This window comes from Anabrus simplex, chromosome 6 (assembly GCF_040414725.1).
Source record: "Anabrus simplex isolate iqAnaSimp1 chromosome 6, ASM4041472v1, whole genome shotgun sequence".
In the NCBI taxonomy this organism is placed as follows: domain Eukaryota; kingdom Metazoa; phylum Arthropoda; class Insecta; order Orthoptera; family Tettigoniidae; genus Anabrus; species Anabrus simplex.
The window spans coordinates 184,664,954-184,689,371 of NC_090270.1; the positions used below are offsets into that span (position 1 = coordinate 184,664,954).

The window sequence follows — 24,418 nt, forward strand, 5'->3', positions numbered from 1 at the left end:
AAGGATTACCCATGGGATCACCAATATCAGGTATACTAGCTGAAATATACATAGACTACCTAGAACATCAAGAAATCCAAAAAATAGAAAACATTCCCTTTTGGTGTAGATTTGTCGACGATGTATTTACTATAATAGACAACAGACATACTAACGAAAACAAAATCCTAGAACAACTAAATAAAATAGACCATCACATAAAATTCACAACGGAAACTGAAAACAATAATACCATAAACTACTTAGATATATCCATAACTAGACACAACAACCATTTAACATACAATATATACAGGAAACCTACCCATACATCCAACACAATAAAAATAGATTCTACCCACTCACACACCCACAAGAAAGCTGCATACTACAGCATGATATACAGAGCATACAATATTCCACTCACTAAAAAAGACTTAAACAAAGAATTGAACCTAATTCATGAAATAGCCAAACAAAATGGATATAAAAGAGAAATGATAAACCAAATCATTAACAAAATAAAAAACCAATCAAAAACCAAGTTAACCAGAACTGCAAAAAATAAAAAAGACTTTGTATTATTTACCTACAACAACAACCATATACACAGCATAACTAACATTTTTTTAAAACAAGGCCTTAAAATAGCCTACAAAACTACACGCAGTAATAATAACATACTATACAATTCCAAAACAGTTAATAATATTAACAAATACAACCACTCAGGTGTTTACCGCCTGAAATGTAATGACTGCAGAGCCAGCTACGTAGGGCTTACCGGAAGAAATTTTTCAATACGATACAATAAACACATAAACGCAGTTAAGCACAGACACTTTTCAGCTATGGGACAGCATATCAACGATCAAAAACACAAATTTACTAATATAAATAATGACATGCAAATTCTCAATACCAATCCCAAAAACCCCTTACTCAGTATATTAGAAGAATCCTACATAAGCCTAGATCAATACGTTAACCCAAATTTCAATTTAAACGAAAACACAGATAAAAACAATATTACTTAAAAAGATCAACAAACAACAACATACACATACGAATGAACCGCTCAAAGATCTCCCCTCCTCCAACCCCGCTCCCCTTACAAATGCTCCACCCATCCCTCTCAACCTCTCCTCTGCCACTGCGAACTACAGCCCTAGGATAACACGCAACAGATCCCGACAGGCAGGCATGCAGAGCACACAGCGTCAACATTTAACGTAAGTAATACAACACATAACTCATTTTTCGCATCTCCACAATACACTATCTCTTACACATATTATTTCTGCTTACAGATATATACATCCTACAATATATTGAAGCCTCCACGCTATCATCACAATAAAGTGCAACTCAAATCTCCATCAAGTTGCACGACACTCAAATCGAATCAAACTTATAACCGTCACCATTTAACCCAGTAACAACATATGCAGCTTTTGTCTACGACATTCATAGATCAAGACAACTTCATTACGAGTAGCAATTTATAAATTATAACGGATGAAAAACAACATAAGCTCTAACCTCAATATTATATATCATGTACTTTACTAGCGCAAGTGGTAAAATACAACAATACCAATAAGAAATTTGGTCCTATCCTATTAGATTAATATTTTATATTTTTAATGGCCTGTCATGTCAGATCATATTTTATACATATATCATAGATTATAATAATTTTATTGCACTGGTGTCAACAAATGTAGACCTAACGCACCAAAAATGGACACATAAGGTACCATATAACAAGTGTTTCTAGTCAAAAAGGTATCATTTTAACAAGCTTTTTCATGTTTGTTTCCAACTGGACTTATTTATAAAAGTGAAATACCTCAAACATCTAAAAAGTGCAAACAGTCCTACTGACATTTTATAAAAACAGATACAATGAAGTGAGATACCTCAAGCAATAAAATATTTTTAAGACTTCATAATAGACTCACAATTAATAATGTGTATATAAAAAAATTTTACTTTATGTTCTGTAATATAGGTGTCATGTGACGTTAAGGTTCAAACCAATTAGTGCTATTCAAACCAAAGATAGACACATTCTTTTACAAGCAAGTTTTAGTGTTTTAATCAATATGAAACAACTATACTGAATGTAACATCCTAAACAATGATTGAGAACAAATGTAAGATCTCCTCAATGTATATCAGCCTAGACATAGTGTGGTCACGTACCACACACATACAAATACTTTCTCACTAACAACCTAACAACTTTCATATTTAATTTAATTGAACTAGTCTTAATAGATACAATCTTTTACATGTGATGTTTTTATAAATATTTCATTGTGTGTCAACTGAGGATGATCCCATAGGGATCAAAACCGGTATTGAATGATTTTACCATTTTAGAGTAATAAATTAATGTATTGATAAGGTGGAAACTTCTCAATTTTCCTTATATTGTCATTGCACCAGCCGTGCCGTGCTCTGAGTGGTGCTGCCAAGCATGTTAAAGAAAAGACCCTATATATCGGGAGGGGGGCTTTTGGCCCGTCCCATGGATGCGTAATTGCAAAGAACAGGCATATATGATTGAATGGAAACATGAAAATTACATCATTACCTAACAAAACAGTTCAGCAGATGCCATGTCTATTTCTGCTGTGTGCAGATTGGCAAATAAAGCATTATTAAAGTGATACATTGTTTGAATTCAACGAAATAACTTTATGACAAGAAAGAAGAAACTCAATTTTAGTCATTAAAAAAAATTGCCAAAATGGCCAAAATATATTTTTATCTTCAGTGTCGCCTTAAGGGAGAAAATGTACCACTGAATATCAACCAAAACCTACCCAACACTTTTTTCTCAACATGTTTGCATTTTGCATAGTATGTCATGGCATTTGACAGAATCTACATGAGAAAATTATGATCATACTGAAGGAGATAGGTATAGATGACAAAGATAGTTGCAGAATTACAAACTTACACAGAAGGCCGGTGTAAGAGTGGGACACTGACTCATGAATTACATTCCAATCAAACAAGACGTGAGGCAAGGCTATATTCCTTCCCTGTTCCTCTTCAATCTGTACTCAGAAACCTGCTGCAGGGAAATATAGCTGATGACAACAGAGTAAATTAGAGTGATGGTTAACCAGATATGCTGATGACAATGTCCTTATAGCCAAGGAAACTGAGAACCTGTCAAAAGTGGAGGCATGTGAAAATCTTTGTATAAACTTGAACAAAAAGACCAAAAACATGATAATCAGCAAGGGGCCACGTCATATATCACAGTCTAAAAGGGTCAATAGAGTGGCAACACAGAGGGTCAAGAAGATCATGCACTAAGGCAATGTCGTCAACGAGCACTGGGACCAATCCCAAGAGAAAGTACAGCATTGAGAAGACCAGCACATGTTTACAAGCCTTCACTAAGGGCTCCATAACAGAGAACTACCACTGCAACTTCCAGTTAGAATCACACTGTGCTGTGTGTTCTCCATTATGACATGCAGAGTAGAGTCATGGGCTAGGACAAACCTGTGGTAGCCAGAGTGATCGCCAATGCACAATGACGGATATTGCACTAGAAGATGATGAGGAGGGCTATATCTACCACTTCTGAAGATAAGAAGGGAGTATTTAAAAGGTGTGAAAAATATAAGAGAACAAATATGGAAACCTTTTGCACCGAGGCAACATATTACTGCAGGTCACTATCTCTGAACTGTTAGCTGAAGCCTTATGTTTTACACTACTGGCTTATTAAACATTGTATTCCGGTCACACTCTTCAACCATGAATTACTGTGCTCCACTGAAGTATTTCAAAAGCTTTTTTTTTAAACTCCTGCTACTTTCCTTACATTTGTTTTATTTTTCTGTTCCTGGTTCTGTAAAAGACACTTTCAGTTTTGTCATGATTGCAAACAATATTGTTCAGCCTGAAGCTGTGAGTATTAACTACTGCACCAACTAACTGCCTTCTCCATCTGTTTCTGGTTTGAATTGTCAAATCAGATGCAAACTGGACAAAATCTGAGAAAAATTCAAATGACCTGTGTGTTGCAATGTAAAAATCTCATATTTGGATTGTTCCACATTGACCGTACAGTGAAGAAAAATAAATAATTATTCCACATTGGTCAATACAATAAAAATGTGTCGTAAAGGAAACTTTAAGCAGGTTTACACAACAGGTACATGATTTGGCCCCATTGGGCCTTCTTTTTATATTTTTATTTTCAAGGCTGAAGAAGTCTGCCAAAACTTTTTTTAGCTCTGTGTTACCTGGAACTGATGGATCCCTAACAACAGCATGACTTGTTCTTGATGATTTCAATACAGTTGGTCCGTTACTGGACATTATAAATTTTACAGCTAACTTATTCTTGGTTGCCACTGTTCTGGCCCATTGTGCTAAGTGGGCTCATCAGTTGGTACATAGCACACCTACACCAGTGTCCAAAAATTAAGCATAATCACTAAATGAGGCTATACTGCCTGACAGGAATGTCAGACGGATTGCTGAACAAACTGAAGCTGACTCACACACCATATGTCACACAACTTGTCCAAAAAAACAGTGTCAGAAAGGTTCTGATAGCTAAGGTACACCTTTGACAACAACTAACAAAACTTAGCAATGTCTTCCACAATAAAATATGCTGTTAATAGGGTGTATGGATACCCCTAACGGCCATACAAGCTTCGCAGCAACGTGGCATGCAGATGGTCCAAAAGCTCTTGGGGCAGTCGATCCCATTCCTCCCAAAAGAGCAATGCGAAGGTCTTGGAGGGTCCTTGGTGGAGGCTGACGGGATACAATTCTCCTTTCCAATGCATGCCAGGCATGTCCTATAGGATTCAGATCCGCAGACCTCGCTGGCCAGTCCATGCAATAAATGTCTTCCCCAGCCAGAAATGCATCCACCAGAGCAGCGCGGTGCGGTCGGGCATTATCGTCCATTAAGAGAAAGTCTGGACCAACTGCACCTCTGTCTTACACAACTCATCTTCTGTTAATAGAACTGATTGTTTTTCAAAATCCGGTATATATAGGGTAAAATGCAACAGCTGCAATTCTTCTTATATTGGACAAACAGGAAGAAGCTTTAAAATACAATACTTGGAACATGTCAATGCCCTAAAACACAACAAATTTTCTGCAATTGGTCAACACATGAATGATTATAATCATAAATTTACAGACATTAAACATGATATGGTAATTCTCAAAATTATGAATAAAGGTCCCCTCCTTAATATAACAGAGAATTGCTTTATAAATCTAGACCAATATTTTAATCCAAACTTCAATCTTAATGACATTTCCGAAAAATCGAGCATTCTTTTTGACTTGCTCATTCAGCTTTTCAGACAATCAAAATCTAATTTTAAAGGTCCAATTTTTCATTCTATTTATAGTACTTTTCTTAAACAATCTTCCATATTCCCACATCCCTCAGCCCCACCTTAATATCCTCTCCCCCTTCCCCTTTTCTTCTCCTTCCGTTCTTTTTCTCCCTTCACCTCCTCAAGATTTCCTTTGAACCTCACCTACCCCCATTTCTCTCTTCAGCATATTACAACACACGTAAATTCCCTGATGACATATTTTATTTAAATATTTTCTTCCACCTGTCCAATTTTCTTTTCTTTCTTTCCTTGCTGTCATTTATTCAGTCAAATGTATGGTCTGCATTGAACGGTGAATTTCTATCCACCTTTATTTAACTCCATATATGTTAATCCTCCTCGCGTAACATCCATCGTCCTTGAAGATTCTAGAAACTGAAAGAGCTTTCTTCTAGCATCTTACTTTGCATCGACATTTATTTCAAGTTTATAAACATCATGAGAAGACAATGTTACGGTGCTGTAATTTCAATTGATCTCTGAATGAACAGCAGCATCACTTGAAAACCAACCTTTTTCGATTTCCATGACCAACAACTTAAGTATTACTTTTACAACTTGTTACTTTTATACGGCGCACGGGACCTTTTTATGGATCCCTATTTTTTAACATAATGTAGCGCATCTCTGGATTCTTAAGCCTCCACGCGCAACAATTACCTTCCTTCAAGTTCCAAAAAACTGAAGAGCCTTTCCAGCATCCATGTGTTTTTTACGTCTATGAATATCTTAAAAAACAACGTAACTTCATCTCAGTTGTTCTTCGAATATACAGCAGCAAATTTAAGAAGCCAGCATATGTTGAATTCCTTGACCAACAACTGAAAAATTTCCATCCCTATCAACTTTTTAATGCTATACGGCGCACTGGACTTCATTAATAAATAAACGACATAACTTCGGCTCAGTGGTTCTTCAAGTGGATACCTGCATCTTACAGGAGCCAGCATATTCCAGCAACTGAAGGATTCCTATCTATAATATCTTTTTAATATGCACTGGACTTATTATGAATCTCTTTCAGAGAGTTATTTTTGAACATAGTGCTGCACAATATCTCACATGGTACGTACTTTTACGAGACCGTACGTGTCTTTACATTGTTTAACTTCTTCATTATTTGTGTTTTAATTTTGCTTTAGGCTGACGATGACCTATTACTAGGTCGAAACTAGTCCCTAATCATTTATGTAATTTAAACTATTTACATTTTGTATTGAAAAGGTGGACCCAAATAATACATTAATTTAGTCTACTGGAACACAGTTTGCCAGGACACGGCAACCCCTGAGACGGCTGCAAGCTCCGCCGACAATTCCCTTGCAGGTGCACTCGATTTCGTCGGGTGGTTAAGGCCAGTTATTGGTCCAGCTGTGGGGTGGTTACCCTTGGTCAACCTGGTACTGGACTACAACTAACATCTCCTGTGTCTCAAAATCATCTCCAAAGCCTGGAAATGACACTTTGTGGCACATTCCAGGATACGGCGACTTTGGTCTGTGTCTAGCCTGCTTCCAGATGGCCGAGAATTCTACATTGCAAAACGGGGTACAAATGGCGTCGTCATGCAATTATGTTGTCACGTTCACCACGAGGCTACACTCCGCAGACTATAACAGTCCAAACACGACTGAGGGAATATGGGGTGCAGGCACTGGCTGTGTTTACCTTGCGGTTACGCCACTAGTCAAAATAGGGAACACTCCTTTCCTATATGGTAATGGTGGACAGTGTATAGTCACGAAATACGAGGCTCGTAGTTTGTGCGGCATTAGGAGGTGAATTTTAGCAGTTTGACAGTCGTAAGTGTGATACATTACTCTAACTTGTACAGTTATTCACGTCAGAGTGTTCGTGAAGTGTTCAGAGAAACCTGAAGCAAAATATCTAGAAAAACAACCATGCCCCCCAAAGTTAAAGAGGTGCCAATGGAAGCCATTGTGAAGCAAGCAGTGCAGGAAGCGCTGAGCAGTAAGGAAACTCTCAACACGCTTGCCAACCTCATCCAAGATCAGGTGACGAAGACAGTTGTAGAGCAACTGAAAGAAACCATAAATTTCAATACATGTGTGATCGAGGAACTAAAGCGTACGCTGAAAGAGACACGACCATAAGGGAATTAAAAAGGGAGCTGCAAATTAAAACAGACAATTTAGAGCAGTATCAAAGAAGACAGTGCTTGCATGTGTTTGGTGTGGAAGACACTGCAGGAGAAAACACGGACAATATTGTCATTGATATTGCTCGTGAAATTGGGGTGGAACTCTCAGTGGACGAAACAGATAGATCGCATAGGGTTGAGAAAAAGTCAAACTGGCCGTCCAAGACCCATAATTGTGAAGTTTGTTTCGTACCGGAAAAGAAATGCAATGTTTGTAAACAAAAAGAAACTCAAGGGTACAAATAAACCAATTAGAGAGGACCTAACCCCAGACAGACTCCGGCTCGTGCAGGACGCTATAAGTAAGTTCAGTGTGCGGAACGTGTGGTCGAAGGATGGCATAATTTATGTTAAGCAGGGAACTCGTAAAATACCTGTGTCAAACCGCGAAGATCTCGATCGTTTTCGCTAACCATGAGCCGACATTCTGTAAACTAAATACCACTGTATAGAACTTTAATCAGAATTTCAACTGTAGCTATAGCTTACATTTTTATCATTAACTTCAATTTTCAGTTTCTTAATTTTATCTAGTGTAGTTTTTCCTTTTATATCTACAGTTAAATTTTAAGTTGGCAGCAACAAGCAACCAGGAAACAAATGCCTCTAGTTTCAACCTCTCCAACCCACAGTCCCAAGCAGGTCACTACCTGTATCTCCCAGCCCCCACCCTAAGTACAGCTAATCACCTTCAAGACATTCTTTCGCCTTACCCTACCTCCTTACAAATAGCTCATGTAAACACTCAAGAGCATTCTCCCACATTTCCCGGAATTCTCTGAAATATTCTCAACCTGCAACCTGCATGCTATACTATTCTCTGAGTCGTGGGTGCGTCAATCTATCCCTTCATCTCTTGTTAGTATAAATGGTTATTTATTAGTTAGAAATGACAGGAGCAGTAAGCTTGGCGGAGGAGTTGGTATGTATATACAGGATGATGTGAAGTATAAGGTGATAAAATCCCCCAGCGAGTTCTCCAATAGCCCTGAATCCTTGTTCGTTGAGCTCATAATTCGCGGTACGAAGTGCTTGCTTGGTGTGGTGTATCGTCCACCGAAGACTGGTAATATCACAAATCTAGAGGAAGCCCTACATGATTAACACCCAGGTATGAGCATTTGATTTTAATGGGAGACTTTAATACAGACTTAACAAACAAATCTACCGAAACAAAACGATTGACTGAGATGTTTTCATCCATTAATTTGACAATACTACCCCTAAACCCTGCACACTATGTTTCTAACTCACGTACGCTCCTCAATCTAACTATTACTAATAATACCAACCAAATCCTAACTCATGGACAAATGCCCGTTCCTGGTCTCTCCCGACATGACATGGTTTACGCTGCATATTCCTTGAAGTGCCCTAAATTCAAGAAGAAATTAATTGCATATAGATATTTTAAACACTTCAATGAAGATGCATTTTTTGAAGCTGCTCTTAACATACCATGGCACAACATTCAGTTCATAAATGACATTGACGGAAAAGTAAATCATTTTAGCAAACTACTTCTGACTCTGTATGACAGACATGCACCACTACGCACTGTTAGGGTAAAGAGACCTTCAAACCCATGGCTATCCCAAGAAATACGCGACCAGATGAAAATGAGATATGCAGCCTATAATTATGTGAAATATCCTACATCTGACAATTTCGGAAAGTATAAAAAACTCCGAAACAGAAAAACACGGTTAATTAGAAATGATAAAATACGTCAATCTTAAGATATTTTGAACAATCAAAATTCTAGTCAGATTTGAAAATCTCTTCGCGAAATGGGATTATGCAAAAACAAGACAAATGACAACAACTGTAATGTACCACTAGCTGACCTAAACTCATATTTTAGCTCACGATCCTCTCAGATTGACGAAAAGACCAAAGCAGCAGTAATGAACAGAATATTCTCAAAAGAAAGACATAATGGCGAGCAGCTCTACTTTTCTCATGTGACCCCCAGTAACGTTAGGGAAGTCTTCAGTGAAATAAAGTCAGGGTCCACTGGCCATGATGGAATAAACCTGTCTCTTTAAAAAGAATCACAGACATCATACTTCCAACGGTCAAGCATATCATTAATAACTCATTCATGACTGGAATTTTTGCTTCGAATTGGAAACATGCAATCATCCGACCTTTCCCTAAAAACAACACCCCAACAGTCCCGAAGATTATCGTCCTGTAAGTTTCCTTCCTATATTAGGAAAATTGTTGGAGAAAATAGTACATAAGCAAATGACTGAATATCTTATACAGTACAACTTACTTGACAAACATCAATCGGGATTCAGACAATTCCACAGTACTACTACTGCATTAGTTAAAGTGACAAATGACATGCAACTAGCGACAGATAAAGGACAAATGACTATACTTGTTCTCTTGGACTTAAGCAAAGCCTTCGATTGTGGAGATAGAGACATATTACTCACTAAACTTAAGGCACTGAAATTTTCTTACAGCACTTTAACCTGGGTACAGTCCTATCTTAGTGATCGTCAGCAGCATGTATCAGTGGGAAACGATACATCTTCGTGGCAAACCACTAAGATGGGCGTGGTTCAGGGAGGAGTATTGTCACCACTTCTGTTCTCATTGTACATGAACGACTTATCTGAGTCACTGACCAATTGTAAATATCACCTGTATGCAGATGATATTCAATTATATATTCATACAAAGCCTAATGACTTAAACAATTCACACTAAGTTAAACGAAGACCTAGCAAATGTTAATGATTGGACTAGCAGACATGGCCTGAAAGTGAACCCATCAAAATCACAGGCCATCATAATTGGCACGTATAAATCTCATGCTAAAATACAAAACACATCTATACCCAGTGTTATACCAGTAACATTTAGCGATAATGTAAAGAACCTTGGAGTAGTATTCGATAAATATTTAAGTTGGTCGGAACATGTCACAAAAATTTGTCGAAGAGTATTCTACTCATTACATGCTGCAAAAAGGATGAGGGACTTCCTTCCAAGAAACACAAGAAAATTATTAGTACAGAGTCTAATATTTCCAATATCCCAATCCAAACTCATATTAGCCCTTTCCTCTCTCAGCTGTCATGGCTAAGATTGACTGAAAGACGTAAATACCACGCTGTTTCCCTTCACCACTTTAAATACCTCTCCCCTTCCGATAGACCTCCCTCAAGGTCAACCACACGTTCCCTCTTGTTCATTCCCATTCACCACAGTAAATCGTACAACAACTCATTCATACCTGCTACCATACATTCCTGGAACTCAATCGCAGCTGAAATTAGAGGCATAGGCAATCCGAGGCTATTTAAAAGGAAATGCTTAATGTGGTACTCAAATATGTAAAAAGTAGATTTCACTAACGCAAAAACTTAATAATTAGCTCTTAATTATAAATAAGGATACAAAATTATAGAGGTTAAGTAAATTAATTTTAGTGATTTTTAGAAATATAAGCAAAAAAATTATTTTATGTACATTACTCTGTAAATTGTATAAAGCTGTTGTATAATATGGTTTGGCATAATGGCAGGCTTCATAGCCTGAGCCCCACAATATAAGAAAGGCAATAAATTAAACTAAACTATACAGAGTGAACAAGTAAGAATGGTAGGTGCATATGTCGAGCGATTTGCGGTCTATTTCCTGTTGCCCTGCTTACTCGTAACTTATGCTTAACTTTCGGACACTAATGTACCAAGATGCTTGGCTAGTGCATACCGCGGAGGCCACTGCGTAGATGTTGACTCCCAAAGGGAACGTGAAATATTTGCCCAATAACAGACCAACTAACTTATATTGGTTTCATAAATTTACTCATTCGGACAAATATTTCAGGTTCCGTATCCCGTTCAGACCGTGTACGCACAATGGTGCGGGTTCGTATTTTATTTATGTCTGAGCTTATTTGACGTTTTCTTGGTGCTAGACCGGACTGCAGTGCTTGTGCGGGACACGTAGCATGTACTTCAGCTGTTTTAATGTAGTACTTGACCACCAGGGGGCAGGAAGAAGAGTATAAAAATACAGTTCATTAGCAAGATGGCGGGAAGCAGTAATGCCTAAAGTAAGTATTTATTTATTGCATTCATATTTATCTAGAAGCTTTACTGAATATCAGAATATAATCAATGAAGTGTGTAAATTGTGTAGCAAACTTAAATTGTGAACTTACAACATCGTACGTAATACCATGAGGTTTTGAATGTTGATACGCACATATGTGCGGGCTAGGTTTCCTTACAGGCAATGCATCATGCAGGAGTGCTAGGTGCTGTCAACAAATGACTCTGAAAGCAAAACTCGTACTCTCCATGAGAAATGTAATGTATAAGATTTTAATTGTTTAAAATCGTTCCACACTGTAAAATAGAACATTTGATCATGTACATGTGCATATTCACATGTACTGAGCAGAATATTTTTTAATTTTTTATTTTTTGCAAGTAGTGAATGAAGTCCTGACATGCACAATTGTGTGGGTTCTGTTTTTCAGCCGATAGTTCTTATTTTGAAAAATAAACTGTAAAAACATGTATTTGAGAGCATTTTAGTAAGTTTTTGACGTTTTGTCACCTCCAGATTTCTGCCAAAAGGGCAGTAAAAGCAAAACTCTTCCTCAATGTAGAAAATGTAACGTTTACTTGTGTTTGAATGAAGATTTGACTGTTTTAAATTATTTCCCACTGTAAAATAGAACATTTGATCATGTACATATGTATATTCACATGCACTGAGGTAATTTTTCTTTTTTGTAAGTAGTGAATTAGGTCCTGACGTGCACAATAGTGCGGGTGCTTTTTTTCATATGTTAATTTTTATTTTGTAGAATAAACTAAAAATATATGTATTTAAGAGCATTTTAGTCAGTTTTTGACGTACAAAGAAAAATTCACACCGCCAGTTTTCTTTCAGGTCCGAAAGGGTTATGGGAATCAACGTTTATTATCACAAGCGGTATGTTCTGAGCTGTCAGTGGAGATATGGCGTGGAATTGTATTAGTATAAAAATAAGATTGAGTGCTGTTTTTAAAAGTACGAAAGAATTATGAAGATAAATTTGGAATTGAAGGCAACAAGTTGAGGCAAATATTTGTTTATACTGTAGTAATATGACTTGTTTATACTGTAGTAATATGACTTAGCGACTGGAATAATTTACCAAGGGAGATATTCAATGTTTGTCTACCCTTGTCCCGTTTCCCTATGGGGTCGGGTATGAGGTGAGACGAATCTGTCGTGGCAGATTTTTATGAACGGATGCCCTTTCTGACGTCAACCTCATCAGAGGAGTTAATGAGATGAAATGAATGACGTGATATATGATAGTAGAGAGAGGGTGAAATCCGGTGCCAGCAAAGTCTACTCCTGTCGAATAGCACCAAGGGGTCTGCCCAAGGCTTAACATCCCCATCTGACGGACGAATCACCATCAACAGCGTCATATGCCCTCACTCCATACGAGCCCTGTGGCGAGGTTTGGAATTTAATCCAAGCTTCTGGCACACAATCTAGTAATTAGAAATTGTATAACACCACCTCCCCTACCCTGTCGGCCAACATTCTGATGGTGAAATTTTTTTCGACCAATGGGACTCGAACCGGCTAACCTCGGTGTCACACCGTTTAGACTTCAGCACCTTAACAATCATGGCCACCAGGCGGGCTATGTTCAATACGTTTACAATTTCTTCGAAACCATTTAAGAAAAAAACTAAGTAAACAGCCAATACAGAATATGCCACCTGGGCGATTGCCCTATATGCACATCAGTGATGTTCGATTATGTTGAAAACTTCACTGACATGATGCTTCTTGGACACCACTGATCTTGCCTTTCAATTCAACACTTCCGAACAAAACAGTCAAATCTTGTCAAAGATTGTTCAACATTACTGAAGGTTCGACAAGATTTTAAAAGATTTGTCAAAGTTAGAGAGCATTTCAACATGGAGGGAAGGCAAGCAGCACTTGTGGTTCTTGGACTAGCACTGGGATATATTCTTTGTAGAGAAATGTGCAATGAAGCATAATTTTCATGGGGAAAAGATTAATGTGGTTATCTTAAACATAATTTTTGCAATGTACTATTCCATGATAAATAATAATACTAATAATATGCAAAGATCATAAATAAATCATTGATGACAGTGTTTATTTATAGGTTGCCACACAGTAATAAAACATAAAAGCTGACCACGTCCTTGAGATATTTCTCTTGCATTCTCCTCGGTCGCTGCTGTTATGACAAAAGGGATGCTTGGATTCTGACCTAGACTGCCTCCTTCCCTTCCCTGTTTCCAACTCAGTTTGTGATGTGACAAATCAAAGCCTTTTGGTGTTCTTCTAATGAAATGGTGGTGTGACATAGTGGCTAGGAAACGATGTGAACAGAAAAAAAACAAAAAGTAGAAGACTTATGCAAAAAATAGTGTAATCTGTATAGTATAATGCACTATGAAACATCATTTCTTCTAAACATATACAGTAGTTTGGGTTTTTTAAATGCTTTGTTACTTCAATCTTTAATCTAAAACATCCAGAGGTGAAGTGGGTTTTCAGTAATATTCTCCCGCTGCCCGTCAGAAAATTCTCAAGTCGAATCCAAAGTATCCTCCTACCTTCTCGATAATGACACAACCTTTGCCCTTTCTGACAGCAATCTATTCTAAAGTATTTCATATTACAGCATGAAATTTGCACATTACCAATTATTTCTGTCACAAAACATTCTTTGTAGCTTGTTTCACACCCAACAGTTGCTTTTCAGAGTGGATTTTCTTGAATCAAACATCCCCCTCTGATGGCATTTTCGCCTTCTGAAACATAAGCAATTCCGGTGCAATGTGCTGAATGCAGGCTTGAATTCCCTCCGATTTTTCCTAGCAACAGTGAAAACTCTTTCTGCAGTACTGTAATGTACCCTTAATACTGTAAATACAACATTACTTAAGGTTTTATAAGTAGAGAAGAGCAGATTAAAGCTCCTTCAATGACAATGAATTTCACAACGCTCACAGGTAGCAAAGAGCAGTGGCGATCAAAGTATCGTTGCCAACTCACAAACATTGAAATGAAGAGGGCTTTAATGCTCGAAAGGATTCATTTTTCCTCGTTTCCTTTCTTTCCCCATAGAAAATTATTTATTTGTGATATTGTCGCTTTTTTGTAATATTTTCCCCTTTGACCGTAATCATGAGGTAAAATCCGTAATAATTATGGATGATCCATAATAGTTGGCACCTCTGAACGTCAAACAACGTTCTGTAACTATACAAATTATATTTTAATTATTATCCAAAATTTTTGTTATCCGAAACCACCTTCCCCCTCCTTTGTTCTGGTTAACAGAGGTTCTACTATATGTCTTAAATTAACTTGTTTCACTTGCAGGTATTGTCAGGAGCATTCTCGCATCTCCTATGATTTAATTACATCGAAAGAGAGCTTTTCAGTTCTATGATACACAGTTTGTTTGGGAGCAGGCAACCTTACCATGTAAATCGTGATATAAAGTAAGGTACTTCTGTGTTTCTTTGCTGCCTGTCTCGGTAGAATGGGGTTAGTCCACTGAGCAAAAGGAATCTTCAAGTCAAAAATATGTATAAAATGGGATATGCTGCCACATCACGGTACGCATGGTCATGTCTTTAGAATCTCCTTGATGTCCGTTAGCTTATTGCGTTTTCTAATTTGCTACTGTGAATTTTAGGAACAGCATTCATCTGGTGCACAGAACACCACCCAGGTTCTGTGGGCAAGATCACGAACCCAAGTGCCTGTCGACATTCCCACAGTAAAATAGTTTCTAATTTCTAAGATCAACTGTGCCCATTTGTCTGTGGACTATCTTCCTTTTGATCAATTTTGTAGATTAAGTTATGTTTAATAAACGCTAATTTAAGGAACATGATTGCTTGAGTTCAAGACTTTAAGCATAACCAGGTTACGATCCAGGTAGGATTGTCCAGCATTCTTCCACATCTTGTTCTCCATCTGTTCCTAGTGCCTTTGGTTGTCCTTGTTAAGTGTATTTTGTTTATCTTTCCCTTGTGTGTTTATTAATTATTCCCCAGTAATACAATACACAATCATAATTGATTAGATAAATTATTCTTTATTATTCAGTTCCAGAGAATCACCTCTCACACAAGGAGTATTACCAAATTAATTTTTTACTTTACCATGTCTAAGGAAATGGTATATAAAAAATTGTGACATGAAGTGAACTAATTTTCAATTCAATGTATAGTAAACCTAGAGACACCCAACGATCCACAATTTTAGGAGTACCTTGACTCTGGCCAGCACCTGGATGTCCCCACGTAGGCAGTGCATGTCCTTGTGCAGATTGAGGGCTACCTATAGGGGGATGTCTTCCAAGGTGATGCGCTGGAAACTGCCCTGACATGACAGAACCACCCGAGGAAGGGGGTGGCGAAGTAGGTGTATGCGCAGGAGAGGGTGTTGCCGATGGAGAAGACCCAGCTACAACAGAGCGCTGTGGAGATCCCGAGTGATGAGTGTAATCAGCTGGTGATGCTTGTTGAGGAGCCCATGCCTGGCTACTACTTGGAGAGTAACCACTATGCTGGCCTGTCAACAAATTCATGACATCAAGATACTATTTGCACTAATATATCACAGAAAAGGAAAGACATATGCTCTCCTGACAGCTTCAACTAGAAACTATCAATGAGATAATATCACAAAAGTCCTTCGTAATAAGAGTTTATAAAGGTTAGAAACTTTATTTTATTGTAAAATGAAATTTACAAAAACTTTATTAAGTGAATATATATGGGCCTAAAATGACCAACAATAAAAGGTTTATATGTAAACTTAATTTTAATATAAATTAAAAAGATTTCCAGTCTGCTATACACAAAATTTCAACATACATATTAAACCATGAAATACCTGTAAAAAAACAAAACAATATTAAACAAGGTACAGTAATAAATTAAAAAATGGCATGTTTCGTTCGTAACAGAACACCATCAGATTCTATCAAGTCGCCTTCAATATTTGGAAATATTTATGTTTATCTCTGTCCAAATATCTATGATTCTGAAATTTGGAATTATCTTAATGAAGCCCTGCTTTGTCACTATCGACAGATTCATGCAATTTGGAACATATCTTAATAAAGGCCTGCTTTCCACGAACCTGTTACGGTGTCGAATTAGGCAGAGAGGTGATACTCTGACGTGGCGCAAGCCAGGTGGCGGATAGGGGGGTCCTAACCGGTATACTTGAGTGAAATAAAATAGCTCTCACAGACCATACACACACTTCGCAACCTCATTAATCGCCAATTCATATCTCACCAATCGCCTTTCCAGATCACATCTGGAATCGTAAACCCTGACCTCGGTCAAAAATGTTTCGATCGTAATGATCAGAAAATCTGCCAATCCACGAAGAGTCTTCTAACGAATTAATCCACCAGCTCGGACATACAAAATTGCCGATCCGAGCAAAGGCACCATTCAGATATGGTGGGGTGTCACGTAGAAGACCAAGGCGAGTTGGAGCGCCTGGAAGCCCGAAGGAGCATGCAGCCGCAGCAAACTAAGAGAGCACTAAAATTCAACAAGCCAGAAAAATTTTCATATTTTGACACACTCAACAAAAACTCACTAATGAAACTTGGCAAAGATGAAATACTTAACAGATATAACAGATCCGCATAAAATTTTAATAACAGCTCTTCAGGAACTTAGGAATACGGATCAAGATCCAATAGAATCTGGAGGATATCACCTTTACAAAGGCCCTCCAGGAAAAAGAGTACTGAAGAATGTCCTCCAATTTGGAATGGGATTCTTAGTCCATAACAGTATAATAGACTTGATTAAGGACTTCTCATCAACCGCTTCAAGAAAGAATGGCAATGTTAACAATTAAAGTGGGGGGATGTCCATGCCGCAACAAACGACAAAAATGCCAAGGAAAAAGAAGAAACTGACAAATTTTGGGAAGAACTGCACGATCTGCTATAAAACATCATCCCTGATGTAAAAATTAAACTCTTGACTGGAGAGTTCAATGCTAAAATAAAGCAAGAAAGAAAATAACATACAGTAGTGGGAAGATGGCCAGCTCATAAATTTGCAAACAAAAATGGGCAAAGATTAACTGAACTTTGTGAGGACCATGGACTTATTCTGGAAACCACAAGATTTAAGAGACAACCACACAAATTAATGACTTGGAAATGTTCTAATGTAAAATTGAGGGAGTTTTAAATTGACCATGTAGCCATGGATGGAGATTACTACAAAGAAGTTTATAACGTGAAAGTCCTCCAGGGGGGTAGACATTAATTCAGATCATTATATATCACAATTAAAATCAAGCTAACACATAAACGGAGACCAAAAAAAAAAATCTCAATCCACTAGGTGAAGAAATTATGAACCCTATTATTTAATAAATAATAAAATATATATGGAGAGACATAAAACACCCCCCAGTGACAAACTGGGCACGATAATTAACAAACTGAAAATTATAGCTGAGGAAATTGCTCCCGTTACATGGAGAAAGAAACATGCTTGGTGGAATGAGGCATGTGACAGTGCAATTCAAGAAACACATAAAGCATGGTTATCTGACCAACAAAGGAAAACCGAAATCCCACAAAGAACTTTCGATTGCCAGAAGACAAACAGCCAAAGAAATTACAGAATTAAAAGAAATTATCAAAAAGAAACACTGAATACCATAGAAGAAGCATTTAGTCTACATAAAACAAGAGACTATTACAAAACATTCCAACAATATCAATCGAAGTGCACTCCACCTACACTTATGATGAAAAATAAAAATGGGGAAATGGCACACAATAGGGATAATACTAAAATTATGGCTCACTATTTTGGTCATTTTAAAGAATTACTTAACTGTGAAGATCCAAAAGATTTATATCCTTCCCCAAAAAATGAAACTCCACTGGAAAAGGCTATACAGCCAACTTATGATGAAGTGATCAAAACGATAATTTCCTCACGAACTACAAAACAGCAAGCGAGAATCAATTGGTAGCAGAACTACGGAAGAATGTGATCAAAACGATAATTTCCTCACGAACTACAAAACAGCAAGCGAGAATCAATTGGTAGCAGAACTACGGAAGAATGTCCGGCTCCACAGCTAAATGGTTAGCGTGTTGGCCTTTGGTCACAGGGGCCCTGGGTTCGATTACCGGCAGGGTTGGGAATTCTAATCATAATTGGTTTATTTTGCTGGCACGGGGACTGGGTGTATGTATCGTTTTCATCACCATTTCATCCTCATCACGACGCGCAGGTCGTCTACGGATGTCAAATAAAAGACCTGCATCTAGCGAGCCGAACTTGTCCTCGGACACTCCCGGCACTAAAAGCCGTATGCCATTTCATTTCATATGGAAAAACGCAAATAAACAAAACCTTCAAAATGTACATAAACATATCATAGACATCTGGAATACTGAAGAAATGCCTGAGGAATGGACTACAGCAACAATCCAGCCACTGCACAAAAAAAGTGATAGATCAGAGCCCAGTAATTATCTAAAATTATACGTACAAGAAGAGCCTCCGTGGCTCAGGCGGCTTAAATACATCGCAATTATTTAAACTACACACAGTAATGAGCGAACACACCAACAACAGAAAGAAACTTTATGCTGTTCCTAGCGGTCCAGTTACATGACTCGCCTGCCGTGCTGAACGCTCCAAGGCGCTATTTCACACGCGGTCATTAGAAGAGTGTTCACAGAAATACTGAAGAAGTCTCTCGTGAAACCACAGTGAATTACAAATTCCCACGATTCAGCAAGCTGTCAGCATCTTCTTGACAGTTTTACCTGTACTGTATTTCACAAGAAGACGTAGTTTATAAACATTGTGCATTCTGGTTAGGGATTATTTATAATCGAGCTCTCATCATGTCGTCTGATTATCGCAGAGAAGTGTCGCAGTGTTTGAAAGAATGAAAAATTGGAGTATGTTAGAAATTAGTGGAGATAGTATTTCCTACCTAGAGGTCCAGAATAATATTCTGATGAATGCAGTAGTGATAATGAATACGAGAATCACAAAAACATGAACAAATATTGAGTGAAGACCGAGGGACAGGGCTGTAGAGAAATGTTACTAGTAATATCACAATTATCTTTCTAATTAACTGGAAATATGGGAAAACAATACTGGTTCAAAACATTATTTACTTTCCGGAAGTTCAAATATTTTTTCAATTACTTGTGAGATGAGAATTTTATGAGCTTGTAGTAAAGCATGACGAATATTCACAAAGTACAACTGGCACTGTTGATACAACCTGGCAAAACATTACGTTGACGATATAAGGGTGGACAATGACACTGAAATGGTATAGGACACTTGGGCAATATTTAGATTCAAAATTAGGGTGAGTACAAAATAATATTTAACAACTGATCATTTAGAAACAAAAATAATTTTCTTTACATATATCTCTTCATTCGTTTGACTACTGCTTGTTTTCTTTAAGGGGTGACATTTACACAACTGAATCTAATGGGATTTAAATGCCCCTGTCCAAAAACACGGTAATTCCAGCCAAGCAGCTGACCATAAATGGGAACTGCAAAGGGTTGACGCTACGGCATTATCGTAGCAAGGAAAAAGTTGTCAAGCATAATAAGCATTTAATGCATGCCAATAATTCAGTTAGAACCAAAGTAGTGTATCTACACTTACGATTTTTAGGCTAGAGGCTTATTTCGAAGAATATTAAAATTACACTTACACTGTTTTGGCAGTAAATATGTTTCATTCTATATAAGAAAACCCATGAAATACACCATTTTGGCTATTTTTGTAAATACGCTATTTTGGTCCTAAGCCGGCGATATGTAGAGAGAGGAACTGAAGATCTGTCAAGATTGTCCCCTGAGTGTGATGCCTGCCCTCCTGATGGAGCCAGAAGGCAGAAACGAGTTCATAGTAAGGTGAGAATAGGTGGGTATATAAGACCACTTGGTGAAAAGAGAGCCAATCTAACCGAAGTCGAGAGTGTGTGTATGAAGATGAGAAGATCGTCCTTGTCCTTCTGTGTTTTCGTGTTTATAAGGGTCTCCCCATCCTGTTGCTCCCTTTTCCCACACTGACCTGCCCTTGTCTCACACTTGTACATCCAGCTACATAGCAGCTACAGTACCCTGGTCATAAGCAGTTACAAATTAAATCTAAGTGAAGAGAAGGTCCATTATTAGTAGACTTACGTCAAGTAGATGCGCAGAAATTTAGATGCTCTGGTAAAGTACGTCAAATTTACATGTTGAGTTCCAATGGGCGAACAGTACAGAGAGACTGATGGGAGCACAGGTGCGATTCGAGTATTTTGTATTAAAAAAGATGGACCTTAATAATACATTAGTTTAACTCTATTGTCCTCCTTCAATGCCCGGCTCTTATCGTGTTGGGCACAGTTTTCTTTTTTGCCTGTATATGTACTTAAATGAATCGTACCTTTATCCGTTCAAGTGTATATCACTTAAGGTCGAATTACCAACTCGCAAAGGGAAAACATTTTCCAGCATCGGTACATCAAACCCACATGTCCAACTTACCTGATGTACACTATTTGACTTTTCAGAAAACATCTCATGCCAGAATTTTACCCCAAATGACGATAACCGAAAATGAGGTCAACCAATTGTGTGTATATTATATTTGATGTATCTTTTAAGTGTAAACGAACTGTAAATAATGTTTTAAGTATCTGAATTCCTTGATAATTTACGCATCCGAAGTTTTCGCCTGCGTTTTTCATCAAAAAAAGTGTGTTATATACGTGAGGAAACACAGTATAATAATGCATGCCTCGCATTTTATCTTACATGCGTACTGTGAAAACTTAACAATAAATTAATAATATTAATACAGTGGAAGTCCATTATAGCAGGTATGGGATACAACGAGAATCCCGTTTTAACGACAGGTTTCTAATGTCCCTTCAAAATTCCTATATTAAACTGTACAATAGCTTTCAGTTACAATGAGAACCCTTTCACTGAATCATCCATTATTACGAGAGATTTTAAAGGGTTTCATTCTCCGTTATCGGTATTTCTACATTTCAGCATAAAAAGCTAGCAAAAAAAACCTATAAATTATTTTTTCCACGTAACTCTCAATATTCCACTAACTAAAGTACGGTAAATATTTGTATAGTACCGTGACTGTTTTACAGAATTAGATCATAAAACCTTCCACAAAAAGATCGACAAACATTGCAGCAGGGGTTCTCTTGCAATGGATTTTATTGGCACCATTATACTCTTTTTCGTATCAAGCACTCACTAGAAGCGATAGTTCTTTCGGATGTCACAGATTATTTTCCATTTTCCATTATTGATAGTTATACTCTTCAGCGTAAGTAGCTAGCAAAACACTACCTATTATATTTGTCCGCGTAACTCTCGATACTCCACAAATTAAAGTACGGCAAATATTTGTACATTAGTGTGACCGTTTTACACAATTAGATTATAAAACACTCCACGAAACAATCGACAAGAATGGCTGCAGCAAGTCTCTTGCAACGATTTTATTGGTACCATTATACTCTCGTTCAGATCGAGAATTCACGCGAAGCGATAGTTCATTCGGATGTCACAAAATTGTTGGGTTGGTCAACCTGTTGTGGCTACGCATTGTCGCAATGAAGAGTTCTTTACTAAGCTGCTATAATTGTTGTCAAAAATTGTCGTTCCTCGTGGTGTGAATGAATTTGACACTTTTATTTATTGCTGTCGTACGCAGAGTAAAATAACTTCTTGAGTTGCGTAAGTCGTGATTTCCTTAGAGCTTGTGTCTAAAATTGCTTTCTGTGTGAGATATGAACAGAATGTGCTATTGTTTATTTAAAAGATCGAGTTTGTTTCCGTAACGTGCAAAGAAGTTGTGTAGGCCCTATTAGTGATATTAACCCGTTAACTGGGGAGCGCGACTTAAGTCGCTCGAGGAAATATCCAGCCAGGTGGGGAGAGCGACTTCATATTGTATGCTGCTGTTTTATTTTTTTTCCTTGACTCTGAACCCAACCAGAGTTATGAAATTTAGTCCTCGTTATCTGTATGCCCCTGTCACCAAGTGGTATTTTTAGTAAGTACATCCGCTTGATAGAACAGAGCAGACAGAGCTGTATATCAACAAAATTTGCTTCTGTGCAAAAGAGCGCTATGTGTTCGTCTTGCGTGGGATCTAGTCTAATCAGCTGCATTCTTGTTATGTGCTTACTCGAATGCTTTATGGAGTTTTGAGACTGGAAACTGTATAGTATGTCAGTGTTTAAAAGAGGAATTACGGCGGAGAGTAAATTTGAATTCAGAGATCCGTTACACTTCTGTTATGTGTTTCATGAGAGTATTTTTCAGTTATAATAATGTCTTCTAAACGACATTGGGTTGAAGAATTACGTGACGACGGCTTGTGCTCCCTTGTACATGACATGTTGGAGTTTAGGGACAAGGATGATGACTTCACTGACTTCCATTCAGATACTGAAGATAATTCGTTCCTAAAAGTTCCCTTTTTTTTGCTTCACGTCGCACCGACACAGATAGGTCTTATGACGATGACGGGACAGGAAAGGGCTAGGAGTGGGAAGGAAGCGGCTGTGGCCTTAAGGTACAGCCCCAGCATTTGCCTGGTGAAGGGTATACAGGAAAAACGAACACTGCCACAAAAAGCAAATTTTACAGCAGAGACATCTTAAAGTTTGAACACTTCTACACAAAATACTAAGGAGATAATTTTGTATGTAGGTGTCTAAATTATTGTCACATATATGTGCATCTCATCCATCAATAAGATGTTTCTAAGTTAATAAGTACTCTAGTAATAAATTTTTTAGTTAATTAGTGCACGGTCTATGTGCGATTTTCCTGTGGAGTCTCCTGAAAGAATGCGCACATGCATGATATTACACTGATTATTCCTCCAATATAGCATTAACAATACTTCAATATATTAAAAAATAGTTTTGAGAGTATCTCACAATGTTTTAGAAAAAATAATAAACTGAAATGAAAATAATTGAAATAAAAGAATTATAGTCAAATATGAATTTAATGTGTTATATTACTTTAAATATGCATATAGCAGCTCATATTAAAATGTCTCTATCAATGTACTGCTAAAAATGGTTCAATTTGTAAAAGTCTGGCTTTTGATTTCAAAAATGAAAATAATTGGTAAACAGAATATACAATAATTTGAACATTTTTATAACTAAATGTGGCCGTACACATATAAAATGTAATACACATTTTAATATTTTAATATTTCTCTGTCCTGTTATGTAATGATCGATTTAATTTAAGCCCCTTACCAGAGTACTTTATCAAACATCACTATCTTCGTCGTTCAGTTGGTTCTTAGTCGACTCTTTTACGACAGGTAGACGACTAAAAAACTTCTGTGCATCACCTCGGCAAAACTTCTTCGGTATAAGGTCCTTGTACTTCTCTTCAGGCAAAAGAACTGGTCCTGAATATGCTTGCGCAACTTCATGTTGGCCTTGTAACAAGTTCTTACGCTCTGCTTCTGTAACAACGGTGGAACTGAACAGACCATTGTATGTTTCACGGTGTTCAACTGTCTGTGGATATCTGGGTGTAATTCGAAGTTCCAAGATGGGCCGGGTTGCAGCAGGAAATGATTTCTTATACATCGGTGTTAGAAAGTTACCCCAGGACTTGAACATATCACTTTTACAACTGACTACGTCAAAAGGAGAAGGTTTCCCTCCACCACTTCCTAATTACTTCCCGTCAGTTATCTGGAGTTTCTGCTGGAGCTTTTTTTGGATTAGGCCCATGTTTTTG

The 24,418-nt window shown here is 37.5% G+C and overlaps 1 protein-coding gene across 5 annotated transcripts in view; it reads right to left on the reverse strand.

Annotated features, from left to right (window-relative positions):
• LOC136876276 (uncharacterized protein CG5098) overlaps positions 1-24,418 on the reverse strand; it is a 577,938-nt gene that overhangs the window by 74,153 nt on the left and 479,367 nt on the right. For all 5 annotated transcript variants that reach the window (XM_067150088.2, XM_067150091.2, XM_067150087.2 and 2 more), the window contains one exon: positions 15,850-16,152. In XM_067150088.2, the coding sequence (XP_067006189.2) occupies positions 15,850-16,152 (303 nt within the window). The remainder of the gene's footprint in view (positions 1-15,849; positions 16,153-24,418) is intronic.